This window comes from Chiloscyllium plagiosum, unplaced genomic scaffold, assembly GCF_037043375.1.
Source record: "Chiloscyllium plagiosum isolate Xiang-an unplaced genomic scaffold, Cpla_swu_hap1 HiC_scaffold_16, whole genome shotgun sequence".
NCBI classification, from domain to species: Eukaryota; Metazoa; Chordata; class Chondrichthyes; order Orectolobiformes; family Hemiscylliidae; genus Chiloscyllium; species Chiloscyllium plagiosum.
In genome coordinates, this window is record NW_028270154.1 from 11,011,968 (window position 1) to 11,029,109 (window position 17,142).

General features: G+C 44.0%; 1 protein-coding gene and 1 long non-coding RNA gene across 3 annotated transcripts in view; one reads left to right on the forward strand and one right to left on the reverse strand.

The window, feature by feature from the left end:
• The window catches only part of synpo (synaptopodin), a 102,157-nt gene that overhangs the window by 47,979 nt on the left and 37,036 nt on the right, over positions 1–17,142 (reverse strand). Inside the window, exons 2-3 of one of the 2 annotated variants that reach the window (XM_087995116.1) lie at positions 11,054–11,221; positions 10,118–10,918 (exon numbers count right to left, since the gene is read on the reverse strand). In XM_087995116.1, coding sequence (XP_087851242.1) covers positions 10,118–10,502 — 385 coding nt within the window. In that variant the 5' untranslated portion in view covers positions 10,503–10,918; positions 11,054–11,221. Of the gene's footprint in view, positions 1–10,117; positions 11,222–17,142 lie in introns of both variants that reach the window. The other variant, XM_087995119.1, reaches the window with a different exon arrangement.
• LOC148147478 (uncharacterized) overlaps positions 16,800–17,142 on the forward strand; it is a 116,992-nt gene continuing 116,649 nt past the window's right edge. The window contains exon 1 of the long non-coding RNA XR_015759697.1: positions 16,800–16,907. This is a non-coding gene — a long non-coding RNA (uncharacterized LOC148147478). The remainder of the gene's footprint in view (positions 16,908–17,142) is intronic.

The window sequence follows — 17,142 nt, forward strand, 5'->3', positions numbered from 1 at the left end:
ACAGAATTGGCTGGCCGAAATAAGACAGCAAGTGGTAATGGATGGAAAGTATTCCACCTGGAGGTTAGTGACCAGTGGTGTCCTGCAGGGATCTGTTCTTGGGCCTCTGCTCTTTCTAGTTCCTATAAATGACTTGGATGGAGAAGTGGAAGGGTGTGTTAGTAAGTTTGCCGATGACGCAAAGGTCGATGGTGTTTTAGGTAGTGTCGAGGACTGTTGCAGGCTAAGTCCTAACTCAGTTCAAGGACAATTAAGGATTGGTAACAAATAATAATCTTGCAGATGATGCCCAGATCTCATGGAAACAGGAAATAGTGTCTCTGATGACTCTGCAACACAACTTAATTCCATTCCATGTCCCTGTCTTGAAAACATTTATCCATTCCCTTTTTGACAACTCTTCAGGATTTTTCTCCACTTTGGTTTTGGAGAGATTCTTTTGCTCAAAGATCCTCTGGGTAGAAAAGACTCTTCTCTTCACTTTCGCTCTTCCCTTAAATTGAGTTCCGTGAATTCCTATTGGACATAGGTTTAGGGTGCAAGGAGAAAGATTTAAAAGGGATGGAAGGGGCAACTTTTTCACACAGAGGGTGGTACGTGTGTGTAATGAGCTGCCAGAGGAAGTGGTGGATGCTGATACAATTACAACATTTAAAAGGCATCTGGATGGGTATATGAATAGGAAGGGTTTAGAGGGATGTGGGCCAAGTGCTGGCAAATAGGACTAGATTTGGTTAGGATATCTGGTTGGCATGGACAAATTGGACTGAAAGGTCTGATTCTGCGCTGTACATCTCAATGACTGGTTTCGGTTAGCATGAGACTTGTGGTTTGGGCTTCTATTTTACCCATTCATTTTAATTTATTCACAGGACATGGAAGTTGCTGGCAAGATCAGCATTTATTACCCATTCCTAATTGCTCTGAGGATATTTAAGAATCAAACACATTGCTGTGGGTCTGGAGTGATATGTAGGTCAGGTCAAATATGGATCGAAGATTTCCTTCTGTCTCCTTGACTCTGCTGATAATTTGTGACCAGTAGCAGTTTCCTTTCGTCCATGAGTCATTCCTGCTGAAGGCCTTATGCCCGAAACGTCAATTCTCCTGCTCCTCGGATGCTGCCTGACCTGCTGTGCTTTTCTAGCACCACACTCTTGACTTTGTCCATGAGTGACTGTAATGAGAATCTGGTTGGTTTCATCGAATTATTATATTTACATATACAAAATGCTGCTGTCTGAATGTACATCTCTCAATAGTACACCCTTATCTCTTATATGTGACTGTTGATATCTCTCTTACATGATACAATACATTACCACTACTTTCTTATATTTACTGACCGGAAGAGATAGTTTCACTGAAATTACTTCATTGAAACCCCTCATTATTTGTGAACCCCTCAATTGGATATCCCCTAAAGCTTTCTTTTCTAATCAAGAGAACCCAGTTTCTCTCAAACCTTCCTCACCATTGTGGATTGCTGGGGTCATCTTAGTGAATCTCTCCATGGCCTTGATTCCCTACTCGATGTAAGACCCCAGAATCCAGCTAGGCCTTATATTCCACTTGTCGCTTGATAATTGGCATTAAGCACTAAGGATAGTTTTCAATAATGGGCAAAAAGCCTGTTGTAGTGTGATGGAAATAACTTTGGAACAATGCAAAATGATAATCCTTTATTCATTCATGGGATTTGGGAGTTGCTGGCAAGTCCAGCAATTGTTGCCCATCCCTCGACTGATATCTTTCAGTCATTTCAGAGACTGTTGAGCATCAACGACATTGCTGTGGGTCTGGAGTCACATGAAGGCCAGACCGGGTAAAGACGGTGGTCTTCCCTCCCTTAAAGGGGCCGTTGATAATGGTTGTCATGGTCACCATCACTGAGACTAGCTTTGAATCTAGGTTGTTAATTGAAGTCCCACTAGCTGCTGTGGTGGGATCTGAAACCATGCCCTCAGAGTAAGGATTGCTGGCATTATCGCTGTCAAGATGGTGTCAGAGTCCTGTGATTAACTATAGAGAAATGGAAGGGACCTGCTGACATTGATCTATCCAATGGCAAAGGCAACAATCAAAAGGATTAAGTAAAAACTGAAAGAACTGTGGATGCTGTAAATCAGAAGCAAAAACAGAAATTGCTGGAAAAGCTCAAGAGGTCTGTGAAGAGAAATCAACGTTTTGATGCAGTGGCCCTTCCGCAGAATTGATGATAACTCAGAAATAGTTGATTTTATGCAGAAGGTAGGGTGTGGGGAGGGGATAAGGAGTAAACGATAGGTGGGGATAGAACCCAAAAAAAGAGAAAAACAGTTGGACAGACAAAGGAGTGGATAACAATCCATCGAGGAGAATAAATAATGGGGTCTGTTAGTGACTAACAACGGTTTGTGTGTAATATCAGACCATGTGAAAGCAAGGACTGGTATATGGGTGGTTGGGGTAAGGATTTGAGAGAAGCTGCCTAAAACTTAAGAACATTGAGTTAAGAAAGCTATAGAATTTCCAAGTGGAAAATGAGGTGCCATCCCACCCTGTTTCCTGGCCAACATCTCAGTCTCAGTGCTCCAGCGGAGCTCAGCACAAGCTGGAAGAACAGCACCATATTTTCGAAATATATCGCCATTCATTCACTGTCGAAAATCCTGAAACTTCCTCCCTAATGGCATTATGGCTGACAATGGTTCAGGAAGGTAATTCACCATCACCTGCTCAAGGGTAACTGGGCATGGCCCCAGCCAGCAACACCCACATTCCATGAGTGATTAAAATAGAAATAACCAAGCAAGCAGTTATCACCACTTAGATATTTGTGGGAACTTGCAGTGCACAAATTGGCTGTCATATTTGGGCATTCCAACATTTCTCATTGGCTGTTAAGTGGTTTGGGCTGACCTAAGCGTGCCATATAAGCACAGTTGCCACAAGGGCAACTTGGGGTGGCACAGTGGCTCAGTGGTCAGCACTGCTGCCTCAGCACCAGGGACCTGGGTTTGATTCCAGCTTTGGGCGACTATGTGTGGAGTTTGCATGTTGTCCCTGTGTCTGTGTGGGTTTCCTCTGGATCCTCCAGTTTCCTTCCACAGTCCAAAGATGTGCTAGTTAGTGAATTGGCCGTGCTAAATTGTCCATAGCGTTTAGGGTTAGGTGCATTAGTCAGGGGTAAACAAAGGGTAGGGGAATGAGTCTAGGTGGGTTAGCCTTTGGAGCGTTGGTGTGGTCTTGTTGGGCCGAAGGGCCTGTTTCTACACTGTTGGGATTCTATTCTAAAAGCAGGTCAGAAGCTAGGAATACTGCGGTATGTAACCCAATTCCTTATTTTCCAAAGCCTGTCCACCATCTATAAGGCACAAGTCAGGAGTGTGATGGAATACTCCCCACTTGCGTGGAGGAGTGCAGATCCAAAAACACTCAGGCAGCTTAATACTATCAAGTACAAAGCAGCCTGCTTGATTAGCACAACTTCTACAAGCATCCAGTCTCCTCCATTACCAATGCTCAGCAGTGTGTACCATCCACAAAATATACTGTTTAAATTCACCACAGATCCTTAGACAGCACCTTAGAAACCCACAACCACTTCCAAAGAGGATGACATGGACAGCGGATACATGTGTACACCACCACCTACAAGTTCCCCTCTAAGCCACTTACCATCTTGACTTGAAAATATAGCACCCTTTCTGCACTGTGGGTCAAACTACAGCACATGAATTGCTGCGGTTCAAGAAGGCGGTTCACCACCACCTTCTCAAGGGTAACCAGGAACTGCCAAGAAATGCTGGCCCAGCCATCGAAGTTCACGTCCCAGAAGTGAATAAAAAAAGATGCTATACAAATGCAAGTTCATTCTATCCTCTCAGCGATCACGAAATGTGAGCCAAGTAATTCTGAAAAGTCCTGAGTTCAAAAGAGTTGGACAGATGGTAAGCAGCACAGAGTTCAAACTTCTCTGCTGTTCATACTTATCTTTATCCACCCACCATCTACTAATGGTTATAGCAATTATTGCAGCATGCTCTGTACTCAAACAACATAGACTTTGAGCTGGCTCATGTGCCTTCCTTCACCTAATTAGCTTTCCCTCGTTCTTACATTGAAATACTTCTTATGAACACAATAAGAAGTGGCTGCAACTCATTTGGCAAGGAGACTTGAGAGGAGGAGTGTGGAAATTTTGCCTGGGAAATGGAGATGTGGTGCTAATGTCACTGGACTAGGGTCCAGACTGACTACTGGGGTCATGGGTTCAAATCCCAACCGTGTCAGCTGGTGGAATTTAAATTCAGTTCATAAAGTCTGAAATAAAATATTAGTCTTAATGATGGAGACCATAATCGATTGTCTGGGTCACTAATGCCCTTTAGAGAAGGAAATCAGCCATCCTTCTCTGGTCTGGCCTTCATGTGACTCCAGACCCACAGCAATGGTGGCTGACTCCTACTTGCTCTCTGAAATGGCCAAGGAGGTCACTCTGTTCAAGAGCAATTAGGGATGGGTAATTAATACTGGCCTTGCCTGTGATGCCAGTCTTCCATAAAAGATTGAAACTAAACACCTCTGAAAGCTGATTTTGCAATGGGGTCAGTAGGATAACAGTCAATCATACAGTGGGATCGGTCAGATTATCCTGGATCTGTCAAATAATGGGGTCAGTCAGACGATGAGATCAGACAGATAACTACTAGCTCAATCATGAATAAAGTGATGGAAGGTTCCATCAACAGAGCTATCAAACAGCACCTGTTTCCACAGTAACCTGTCCAGTGATGCCCAGTTTGGGTTCCACCAGGGCCACTCAGCTCCTGACCTCATTACAGCCTTGGTTCAAACGTGGAAAAAAGAGATGAATTCCAGAGGGGAGGTGAAAGTGACAGCCCTTGACATCAAGGCTGCATTTGACTGAATGTTGAGGAGTCCTAGCAAAACTGGAATCAGTGTGTATCAGGGGCAAACTGTCTGCTGGTTGGAGTCATAACTGACACACAGGAAGATAGCTGTGATTGTTGGAGGTCAGTCATCTCAGCTCCAGGACATTTCTGCAGGAGTTCCTCAGGGTAGTGTCCTAGGCCCCAATCATCTTCAGCTGCTCATAATGACCCTCCCTCCATCATAAGGTCAGGAGTGGGGATGATCAATAATGATTGTACAATGTTCAATATCATTTACAATTCCAAAACTACTGAAGCAATTCATGTCTAAATCCAACAAGACCTGGACAGTATCCAGGCTTGGGCTGACAAGTGGCAAGTAACATTCACGCTATGCAAATGCCAGGCAGTGACCATCATCAATAAGAGACAATCTAACCACTGTTCCCTGACATTCAATGGTGTTACTCTCACTGAAAAACCCAATATCAACATCCTGGGAGTTGTCATTCATCAGAAACGCAACTGTACTCACCATATATTTATACTGGCTACAAGAACAGGTCAGAGGCTAGGAATACTGTGGTGAGTAACTCACCTCCTGATTCCCCAAAGCCTGTCCACCATCCACAAGACACAAGTCAGGAGTGTAATGGAATACTTCCCACATACCTGGATGGGTACAGCCCCAACAACACTCAAAAACCTTGACACCATCCAGCACAAAGTGGTCTGCTTGATTGACATCACTCTCCTAAACACTCAGTCACTGCACCACCAACACTCAGTAGCAGCTGAGTGTGTGATCTACAAGATGCATTGCACAAATTTGCCAAAGATCCTCTGAAAGCACCTTCCAAACTCATGACTAATTCCATCAAGAAGGGCAAGAGCAGTAGATAAATGGGAACACCACCACCTGCAAGTTCCCTCCAAGCCACTCACCATCTGAGTTGGAAATAAATTGCTGTTTCTTCACTGTCACTGGGTCAGAATTCTGGAATTTCATCCCTAATGGAGATGCAAACAGAACATGGACTGCAGCGGTTCAAGAAGGCAGCTCACCATCACCTTCTCAAGGGCAACTAGGGACGGGCAATAAATACTGACCCAGCCAGTGACACTCATTAGTGAATAATAACAGTGTGATTATGCCAATTCATTTCACAGTACAGGTCAGGAATCCTTTATCCAAAAACCTCATGACTGGGTTTTATAGATGAAACATACTTTCGGTTTTAGGGTATATTTACCTTACCCTCTAAGATCTTTTATTAATAATCTCAAAAGCAAAGTTTTCATTTAACTCTTGTACTCACTGTACCCTCATCTGTTGGAGAATGCATTCATGTTATCAAAATCTTAATAGTGTGTGAATGCTTTTTTAAAATATCTCGGCACTAATTATTCTTTGTGTCCATTTGGTGCTACATTTATTACTACAGTCCATTCGGTTCTGTTCTGGACCAATTTGGGCCACGTGGCACAGTACTTCGTTTGGTACTAAGAGCCCTAAAAGTGAAGGTTTTTTTCCAAAGGGCCTGAACTCAGCGTGCCTACAGGTCTGTTCAGGTTAATTTTTGAAAAAAAACTTTTGGGTTTTAGATCTTGCTGCTTTTTCGATGTGCAGGTAAAGGATGCCTGGCCTGCATGGCCTGCAATTATAGTTGCATTTATACAATCAGCACAATTTTAAATATATTTTGGGCACGTTTCCTGAGTTTTGTTTATTTTGCCAACCATGGCCCACTTGCCTGAGTCACAAGGTTCTAGTTCTATTTCAGGACTTGAGCATAAAAATCGAAGCTGACAGTCCAGAATATTGCTGTATTCATTACCAGATGTAGCTAGACTACATAAAGCACTATTGAGTTCTTCTCTCATCTGCTTAAATATTAACACTGAGATCATCTGATCAGTCACTTCTGCTTTTTCCCTCTCTTACCCAAACCTTGAATTTGTATGTTTTTCCAAGTTCTATCTTACTTCTAGAGATATTATTACACACCTCTGGAATAGGTGGGACTTGAATGTGGCCTCCCAGTCCAGGGCTAGAGACATTACCACTGTGCCACAGAGGGACTCCTCCATATCTTTTGTTCCTCTCCAAGTTGAATAGCACTTCCTGCTATTCCCACCAAATTGCTGACCACCATGTTTGTTAATATTATGAATAATTTCCTGTCTTTAGGTACGATCTGCCCTCTCCTTAAGTCTGCAGTTTCCCTGCCCTTTCAACTTCCCCTCCTCAAGAACCTATCTCTGACTCCATGTTCTTGTAAATTCCTCTCTGAAGTTCTTTCATGTGCTGTTGCACCCCCACCAAAAAAACTTGTAAATCTAAACTTTCTTATTCATTGTGTGGACATATCTACTACAGGAGCAATATGTTGGGAAATAAGCCAGAGCAAGTTACAGAGGTGTCAGTGGGGGAGCACTTAGGTGATCATAATTCTCTAATTTATATAATGGTATATTCCTGTTAATGTGAAGGGCAAGGCTGGAAGGTGCAGGGAACATTGGATGACAAGAGAATTGAGGCTCTGGGCAAGAAAAAGATAGAGGCATATGTCAGGTATGGACAGCTCAGATGGAGTGAATCCCGAAAGAAGTGTAAAGGCAGTAGGAGTACACTTCAGAGGGAAATCAGGAGGGCAAAAAGGGGACATGGGATAACTCTGGCAAATAGATTTAAAGAGAATCCAAAGAGATTCTGTGAGTACATTAAGGACAAAAGAGTAACTAGAGCGAGAATAGAGCCCTAAAGATCAATATGGCAGTCTATCTGGGGAACCACAGGAGATCAGTGAGGTCTTAAACGAATGTTTTCACATCAGTATTTACTGGAGGAGGATACGGAAGCTAGGGAACTTGGGAAATAAATAGTGATGTCTTGAGAAGAGTTCATTTACAGAAGAGGGGGCGTTGGAGGTCGTAAAACACATAAAGGTAGATAAATCCCTAGGACCCAAACAAGAGTTTCCCAAAACTTTGTGGGAAGCTAGGGAAGTGATTGCTGGGCCCCTTGTTGAGATATTTGTATCATCAACAGCAATGGGTGAAATGCTGGAAGACTGGAGTGTTGCCATTATTTAAGAAAAGCTGTAAGAAAAAGCCAGGGAACCATAGACCAGTAAACCTTATGTCAGTGGTGGGTAAGTTGTTGGAGGGGATTCTGAGGAACAAGACTTACATGCATTTGGAAAGGCATAGGAATAGTCAACATGGCATTTTGTGTGGGAAATTGTGTCTCTAACTTGAATGAATTTTTTGAAAAAGTCACAAAGAAGATTGATGAAGGCAGAGCAGTGGACTTTGTTTCTATGGACTTCAAGGCATTTGACATGGTTCCGCACGGAAGACTGTTCAGCAAGGTTAGATCACATGGGATCTAGGGGGAGCTACCCAATTAGATACAAAATTGGCTTGAAGGGTGGGAGACAGAGGGTGGTGTAGAGTGTTGTTTCTTGGACTGGAGCCCTGTGTCCAGCGGTGTGCCACACAGATTGATGCTGGACCCAATGCTTTTTGTCATTTAAACAAATGATTTGGTTGGGAATATAGGAGGTATGGTTAGGAAGTTAACAGATGACAAGTGGACTGTGAAGAAGATGATCTCAGAGTACAACAAGACCTTGACCAGATGATCTAATGACCGAGAAGTGGCAGATCAAGTTTGATTTAGATAAATGTGAGGTTTTGCATTTTGGTAAGGCACATCAGGGCAGGACTTATAGAGTAAACGGTAGGGCCCTGGGGAGTGTTGCCAATCAAAGCGACCTAGGGGAGCAGGTTAAAAATTCCATGAAAATGGAGTCGCAGGTAGATAGGATGGTGAAGAAGGCATTTAGCACAGCTTGTCTTCATTGGTTAGAACATCGAGTATCGAAGATGGGAGGTCATGTTGCGGCAGTACAGACATTGGTTAGGCCACTTTTAGAATACTGCATACAATTCTGGTCTCCCTACTGTAGGAAAGATATTGCTAAACTTGAGAGGTTGCAGAAAAGATTTACACATGTTGCTGGGATTGGAGGATTTGAGCTGTAGAGAGAGGCTGAATAGGCTGGGGCTATTTACCATGGAGCATCAGAGGCTGAAGGTTGACCTTATAGAGGTTTATAAAATCATGAGGGGCAATAATAGGGTAAAAAGTCAAGGTCTTTTCCCCAGGGTGGGGGAGTACAAATCTAGAGGGCAAAGGTTTAAGGTGAGAGGGGAAGGGTTTAAAAGAGACCTAAAAAGGGCAACTTTTCCACACAGATGGTGATGTGTGTATGGAATGAGCTGCCAGAGGAAATGATGGAAGCTGGTACAATTACAACATTTAAAAGGTACTTGGATGGGTAAATGAATAGAAAGGTTTAGAGGAAATTGGCCCAAGGACTGGCAAGTGGAATGAGATTGATTTTGGATATCTGGTCGGCATGGATGAGTTGGACCAAAGAGTTTGTTCCTGGATATATAACTCTATGACTCTATCTATCAACCTGGATCAGTCAGATAACCCTGGGATCCAATGACATCTAAAGTTCAATTGGAAGCACTAGCTTTCAATTAAACCTGTTGGACTATAACCTGGTGTTGTGTGATTTTTAACTTTGTACTCCCCCAGTCCAACACCGGCATCGCCAAATCATGGCTGCCTGGAAGTTTAGTGGAGGCAGATTGAATTGAGGCTTGCCCTCCAATGGTGCAGAGCTCCCTCAGCACCAGCCATACAACAGTGCAGTCGTCCCTCAGTACGCCCCCTCTGATCATACAGCACTCCTTCAGTACTGACCCTCCGACAGTGCAGTATTCCCTCAGTTTTACAACCCTGTGGCACTCTGTCAGTACTGACCATCTGACCCTGTGACACTCTCTCGGTACTCACCCTCCAACCATACGGCACTCCCACATAATTGCTCCATAGTTGCACACCTTTAGTATTACCACTCCGACTGGGTAACGGTCCTTCTGTATTAACTCTTGAAAATGTGATTGTCCGTCAATATTGCCCCTCTGACAATGTAGCACTCCCTAAGTGTTGGCCCTTCGAACAGTGTGATTCTACCTCGGTAACTGTACTGCAAGAATTAGCCTGAGCTATGTGCTTACTGACTGACACGTCTTTATGAATTACTGACATTTGATCTGTCTGGTTTATGTGTTGTGTTTTTTTTATTGAGGCTATATAAAATGATATAGTCAGCCTTGAAAAGTCAGTGTTAGCCAGGAGGAATTAAAATAATGCTTACTTGCTGGTCTCTGCTGTAGAGTCAAACCTGGTGCCACAGGTGGCGCTATCTTGGGAGGTCTGCACTTCCCTCTGCCCCTTGTCCCAGTCTTGCTTGGTGTGACCCGTCCAGATGAAATGGTCAAGGGGCAGGTGTCTTCCCTCAGGGTGGAGGCTGGCTCCCTGATGGACCCCTCGCTGATCGTGGGACTTGGCTCCAAGCTCTCGGCAATGCCATTTTCTTTCTCCGTGCCCATGACTCTGGCCTGGCAATCCTCTCCATCTTCCCAGTTCCTCAGATGGTTCTCCTGGTGATCCAGGAGGAATGGCTGGGAGCTGGGACCCTTTGTCTCAGTAGGGGTCCTGCTGAAGTAGCCGTAGGAAGGCACATCAGCCCCTAGCTCCATGTGGCTCGGTTCTCTGCGTCAGTGAGGGTACTCGGGGTATCTGGGAATAGAGAGCAATGGGAAGTCCCTTCGCTTTAAAGACTATGTTTGGCTTTAAGAAGTTTTTAAAGGACGACCTAAAATATAAATGAAATCCTGTCTTGTGCAGAGTATTAAAACGATTGTGCCTCTGATCAGCTTCCTCGTTGGACAATTTCAATTGAGTGCGACATCAACTTTATTGTGAAGAGAAAGGCAGGTTCTGGTTCAAATGTTTTCTGAAGGAAGACCACTTCACTTTTCACTTTTTGCTTTCGTATTTGTATTTTGACAGGTCCCAGAAATCTCTCCTTGTTTGACTGATTGTCTCCTGACACTGTAACCAAGCCCTGGATACCTCAAGGCAGTAAGCAGCAGATGAAAGGAATTCTCTTGTCCTTCAGAAAGAAAATAACCATTTAGGTTTAGTCAGTTTTGACCCTCCTTAGATTGTGCTGGCTGCACTACAAAACTTCACATCAGGCTGATGCTGTCCTCTATATGATGTGCTAATTCTGCCCTGTGAGTCTTACCCATGCAGTCCTTTCCCATGGCTTGGTGTTTGGATGGAGAGTTGTTGGCGTTGGCACACAGTAAGAAGGAAGTTCCTCACATCCCTTTCTGTGTGTCCCTCTCTGCTAGCTGTCCGTCCATAGCCTTCCCCCTTTATTGTGAAGCATCTCTGTTTCTGTTGTCTTCACCTAAATCAAACATGAGAGAAAATGCATTGGTGAAGGCAAGTGTGTGTCACTATGAGGCATCCCCCTTCAAAATACTAATCAGGATTAAAAATAAGTTCCTCTCTTCGCATTTGTCTCCCTCGCAAAGGAGGGATTCTTTTCAAGAGGACTGAGGACAGAAAATCTGTTAAAAACTTTTTTAAAAGTGCGGGGACGGGGGGGAGACCCGTCTGAATGTTTGTGCACCGCAATCTTTGAAGGTGATTGGACAGATTAGGAAAGTTAAAAGAAAAACAGAGATTACTTTGCTTTATAAATCATAGAATCCCTACAGTGCAGACAGAGGCCATTTGGTCCCTTGAATCTGAACTGACCCCCCGAAGAGCATTCCATCCTCCCTACCCCAATCCCATAATGCTGCATTTCATATGACCATTCCATCCAACCTGCACAACTTTGATCTGCTGGAGGAAACTGGAGCACCCGGAGAAAACTCACACAGACAGATTTATAGATTCATAGGTTCAAACAGCACAGAAAAGGCTCTTCGGCCCATCGAGTCTGCACTGACATAGCTATTACCGAAAATGCGATAATTCCAATTTCCTGCACTTGACCCATATCCTTGAATGTTATGATATTTGAAGTGCTCATCCAAATATTTTTTAAAGGTAGTAGGGTTTTCAGCCTCCACTACCTTTCCAGGCAGTGCATTCCAGACTTTCACCACCTGCTGAATCTTCTGCCCCTTACCCTAAAACAATGCCCCCTCTTGATTGACCCTTTAACCAAGGGAAACAGCTGCTCTCCACCCACCCTGTCCATACCCCTCATAATTTTATGCACTTCAATCATGTCCCCCCTCAGCCTTCTCTGTTCTGAAGAAAATAATCTAAGCCTTTCTAATCTCAGTTTATTGCTCAATTTCTCCATCCCAGGCAGCATCCTGGTGAACCTCCTTTGTATCCCCTCTTGTGCTATCACACCCATACTGTAGTAAAGTGACCAAAACTGCATGCAGACAAGAGGAGAACGTGCAAACTCCAGACAGACAGATGCCCAAGGCTGGAATTGAACCCTAGGTCCTGACGCTGTGAGGAAGCAGTGCTAAACCCTGTGCCATGCTTTATACCCTGAAATTGAGGCACGAAATACAAAACAGAATGATGACAGTGAAGTAGGAGTGTATTTGGCCCATCATGTTTATGATGTCTGTCTGCAAGAGCAACATGGATGTTCCCACTGACACCAGTCTTTCCCCTTATACCCAGATAAATTTCTTTCTCATAAGGTGCTTAACCAGCTCCCCTACTGAAAGTCTCAGTTGAACCGATCTCCATGGTACCTCAGGCAGTGTATTCTGGAATACTATGTCCAGTATTTTTTTGATTGGATTCCCTACAGTATGGAAACAGGCCCTTCAGCCCAACAAGTCCACGTCAACCCTCCAAAGAGTAACCCACCCAGACCCATTCCCTACCCTATATATATGTGTACCCCTGACTAATGCGCCTAACACTATGGGCAATTTAGCATGGCCAGTTCACCTAAACTGCGCATCTTTGGACCCGGGCAGCAGATACATGGGAACACCACTATCCACAAATTCTCCTCCGATCCACTCACCGTCCTGACTTGAAAATATATCACTGTTCCTTCCTGTTGTTAGGTCAAAATCCTGGAATTACCACCCAAGGTCAATCTACAGCACATGGACTGCAGCGGTTCAAGAAGGCAGCTCACCCCAACCTTCTCAAGGGGCAACCAGGGATGGGTAATAAATGCTGGTTCAGCCAGCGACACTCAAATCCCATGAATGAATTAAAAAAAACTTCTTCCAGTAGCCAGAGGGTGGATAACTGATAAAGGACATAGATTTAAAGTATTTAGAACAAGAGTAAGTGGCAAGATGAGGAGTCTTTAAATTCTGCAGCATTTTGTCACATTTTGAAATGCACAGGATGAAGGACCATTCAATAGAGTAGGCCATTCGGTCCTTCGAGCCTGCACCACCATTCAATGTGATCATGGCTGATCATGCAATCTCAATATCCCACTCCCTCTTTCTCCCCATACCCCTAGATCCCTTTAACTGCCGGGGCCACGTCCAGCTCCCTCTTGAATACATCTGATGAACTGGCCCCAGAATTCCACAGTTTCACAACTCTCTGAGTGAAGAAATTCTTCCTCATCTCAGTCCTGAATGGCTTGCCCTTTATTCTTAGATGTTTCAATTCATTTTGTAACGTTCCCCATGGTAGGCTCATTCAGAAAGTAAGGAGGCATGGGATACAGGGAAACCTGTTTGTCTGGATACAGAATTGGTTGGCCCAGAGAAGACAGAGGGTGGCAGTAGATAGAAAGTATTCAGCCTGGAGCTTGGTGACCAGTGGTATTCCGCAGGGATCTTTTTGGACTCTCTGCTCTTTGTAATTTTTATAAATTACATTTTTATAAGTGACTTGGCTGAGGAAGTGGAAGGGTGGGTTAGTAAGTCTGCCAATGGTTGGTGGAGTTGTGGATAGTGTGGAGGGCGATTGTAGATTGTGGGGCATTGACAGGGCTGGGCTGATAAGTGGCAGAAGGAGTTTGACCTGGAAAAGTGTGAAGTCATTCACTTTGGAGGGTCGAAATTGAATGCAGAAAACAGGATTAAAGGCAGGATTCTTGACAGTGTGGAGGAACAGAGGGATCTTGAGGTGTACATCCATAGGTCCCCCAAAGTTGCCATCCAGGTTGACAGGGTTGTTAAGAAGGCATATGGTGTGTGGGCTTTCATTAACAAGGGGATTGAGTTTAAGAGCCGCGAGGTTATGATGCAACTCTATAGAATCCCAGTTAGACCACACTTGGAGTATTATGTTCACTTCTGGTCGCCTCATTATACGAAAGATGTGGAAGCTTTAGAGAGGATGCAGAGGAGATTTACCAGGATGCTGCCTGGACTGGAGGGCATGTCTTATGAAGAAAGGTTGAGGGAGCTAGGGCTTTTCTCATTGGAGCGAAGAAGGACAAGAGGTGACTTGATTGAGGTGTACAAATGTTGAGATGCCAGAGAGTTTTTCCCAGGGCAGAAATGTTTATCACGAGGTGGCATAATTTTAAGTAGAATGGCGGAAGGTTGAGGGGAGATGTCAGAGGTAGGTTCTTTATTCAAAGAGTGGTGGTTGTGTGGAATGCACTGCCAGCGGTTGTAGTAGAGTCAGAGATATTAGGGACATTTAAGCGACTCTTGGATAGGCACATGGAAAGTAGTACAATGAAGAATATGTAGGTTAGTCTGACCTTACAGTAGGATAAAAGGCCAGCACAATATTGAGGGCCGAAGGGCCTGTGCTGTGCTGTCCTGTTCTATGTTCTAATCTATGTTCTATTTGCTGAATGCCTTAAATTAATGTTCTCTGATTATTACTAAGTGGAATAGGTTCTTCCTTTCTGCAACAGGCTCCTCATAACTTTATCCACCTCGATTCAAACTTCCCTCAGTCTCCACTGTTCCAAAGAAAACAATGCCTGTCTATTCCATCCTTCTTCATTGTTAAAATTCCAAATCTACAAGACTCCTCCCGGAACACCTTCTAAATCTGCAGCCTTTACCATCTAGAAGGACAAGGGCAACAGATACATGGTAACACCACTCCTCTACAAGTTCCCCTCCAAACCACTCTCCATCCCGACTTGGAAATATATCACCGTTCCTTCAGTGTTGCTGGGTCAAAATCCTGAAATTTCTTCCCTAATGGCATTGTGGATCTGTAAGAATTAGGACCTGAACGTTCAGGAGAGAAGTTAGGAAGCAGTTCTATACACAATGGGTTGTAGAGGTTTGGAACTGTCTTTCACAAGTGACAGTTGATGCGGGGTCAGTTGTTAATTTTAAATTTGAGATTGACAAATGTTTGTTAAGCAATGGTACAAAGGGATATGGGCCAAAGGCAGGAAGATTTAGATTTTATTGTCACATGTACTCAAGTAGAGAAGTACAGGAATATGGGGTAAGGTGACAGATCAACCATGAGCCAATTAAATGGTGAAATAGGCTCGAGGGGCTGATGGCCTCCTCCTGTTCCTACGTTTCTCCCTCCCACTGGATCTGACATCAATTTATTTTCTCGTACTTGTTTCCCGCCCACTCTTTGCTAACTCGCGTCAGTAAAGTTGGCCTTTCCCCAGCTGCGAGAGAGTTCATGCCTGGTTTATATTGGTCCTTTACCATAAGTACCCTCAATCTGACTGAATTATGACCACCAATTACAAGTGAATGATGATCTACCTAACGTGATTCAATGCAGCTTCAACACAACTTGTGGTTTGTGGTTCGGAGTGAGGCATGTTTTGAAAAATCTATATCGACAGAAAATGCTCACCTCCCCCCACAAGGCTCTGGGGAGATGGGGAAAATGGAATCAAAAATAACTTGGCTCATCTGTCGCAGGTGACAGCAAAAATAAATCCCTTTCCTCTGGTGGTTTGGGGCATAAATCTGTGGCTGGAGTCAGCTGAATGACCGATTAGTGCTAGCACACAACCTCTGGGCCAATAGGTTAAAGTAGTTGCGTGAGGTATGAGATGGGTTTTGAGCCTTGTGGGTGAACCTTTGGGATCCGTGAGCCAAAAGGATCCCTGTTCATTCGAGCTCTGTCAAACTGCAGTCAATGCCATGTTGTGTATCTTCTTTCTTCTTTAGCATAACGTCCATTCTATTCTCACAGAGGCCTGTGCAAACTGGTGGAAAGGAGTCACAGTACAATTCATATTTTGCCAAAATAACGTTATCATCCCAAGAATCTACATCAATCAAGCTCCTTTAAGAGCAGCCGTAAAGCAGTTTAGGCCGATACTTGCTGGTCTAAGATGAGAGGAGATCTAATTGAGGTGTACAAGATGCTAAAAGGGTTTAACAAAGTAGACGTGGAGAGGTTGTTTCCCCTCGTGAGACAATCTGGAACGAGAGGTCATGGTTTTATGGTCAAGGGATGGCAGATTTAAAACAGAGATGAAAAAGAATTGTTTCTCTCAAAGGGTGGTGAATCTGTGGAATTCACTACCTCCAGAGTGAGGTGGAGACTGAGTAAATTTAAGGCGGTGGAAGGTTTTTTAATCAGTAACGGGTAAAGGGAGATGGAGAGCGAGCAGGAAAATGGAGTAAAGGCTGAGATGAGATCAGCGACAATTGTATTAGATGGTGGAGCAGATTGAGGGGCTGAATGGCTTCCTCCTGCTCTTTTGGAATGTAACAAAACATCCCATGGTGCTTCACAGGAGCATTTTAAAAAATAATTAGCCTCATAGGAAGATACTGGAAAGGCTAGAATTTTGGTCTAAAGAGGTAGTCTTAAAGGAGGAAGGCAGGTTCTTTGGAAGCTCTGCTGCACTTTCCTGAATCCCACGCAAATCCTGGACAATGATCCTTTATTTGCAGGGAGGGTTGGGTAGGTTCTTGCTCATCACTTGCTGTTTTTGGGAATGCAGTCTGCACGATGACAGTGAATATACCTCAGAGTGGTTCATTGTAGCCAAGTCATTATTGAGATTTACTTTAGAGATGTTTGTTGATTGCAAATGAACATGTCGCTACAGCTTTTTCAATTTTCCTTTCAGGAACTAGTCTTGAGGCATGTCTTTACCAATGTTGATTCAACATAGAAGCTCAGATTGTATTGATGCAGTACCTGAACTTGAGTAAAATGCCCACAGGCGTTCACAGGTATGTTACTGGGCAAAATGTGACACCGAGCCACATAAAGAGGCATTAGGGCTGCTGACCAAATTCTTTGGCAAAGAGCTGAGCTTTATGGAGCACCTCCAAGTGGCATGGTGGCTCAGTGGTTATCACTGCTGTCTTACAGCGCTGGAAACCCAGGTTAGGTTCAGCCTCAGCCTGAATGGCCTCATTCTGCATTATGATTCTGAGGTACATGTCACATGAGTAGTTTGATCAG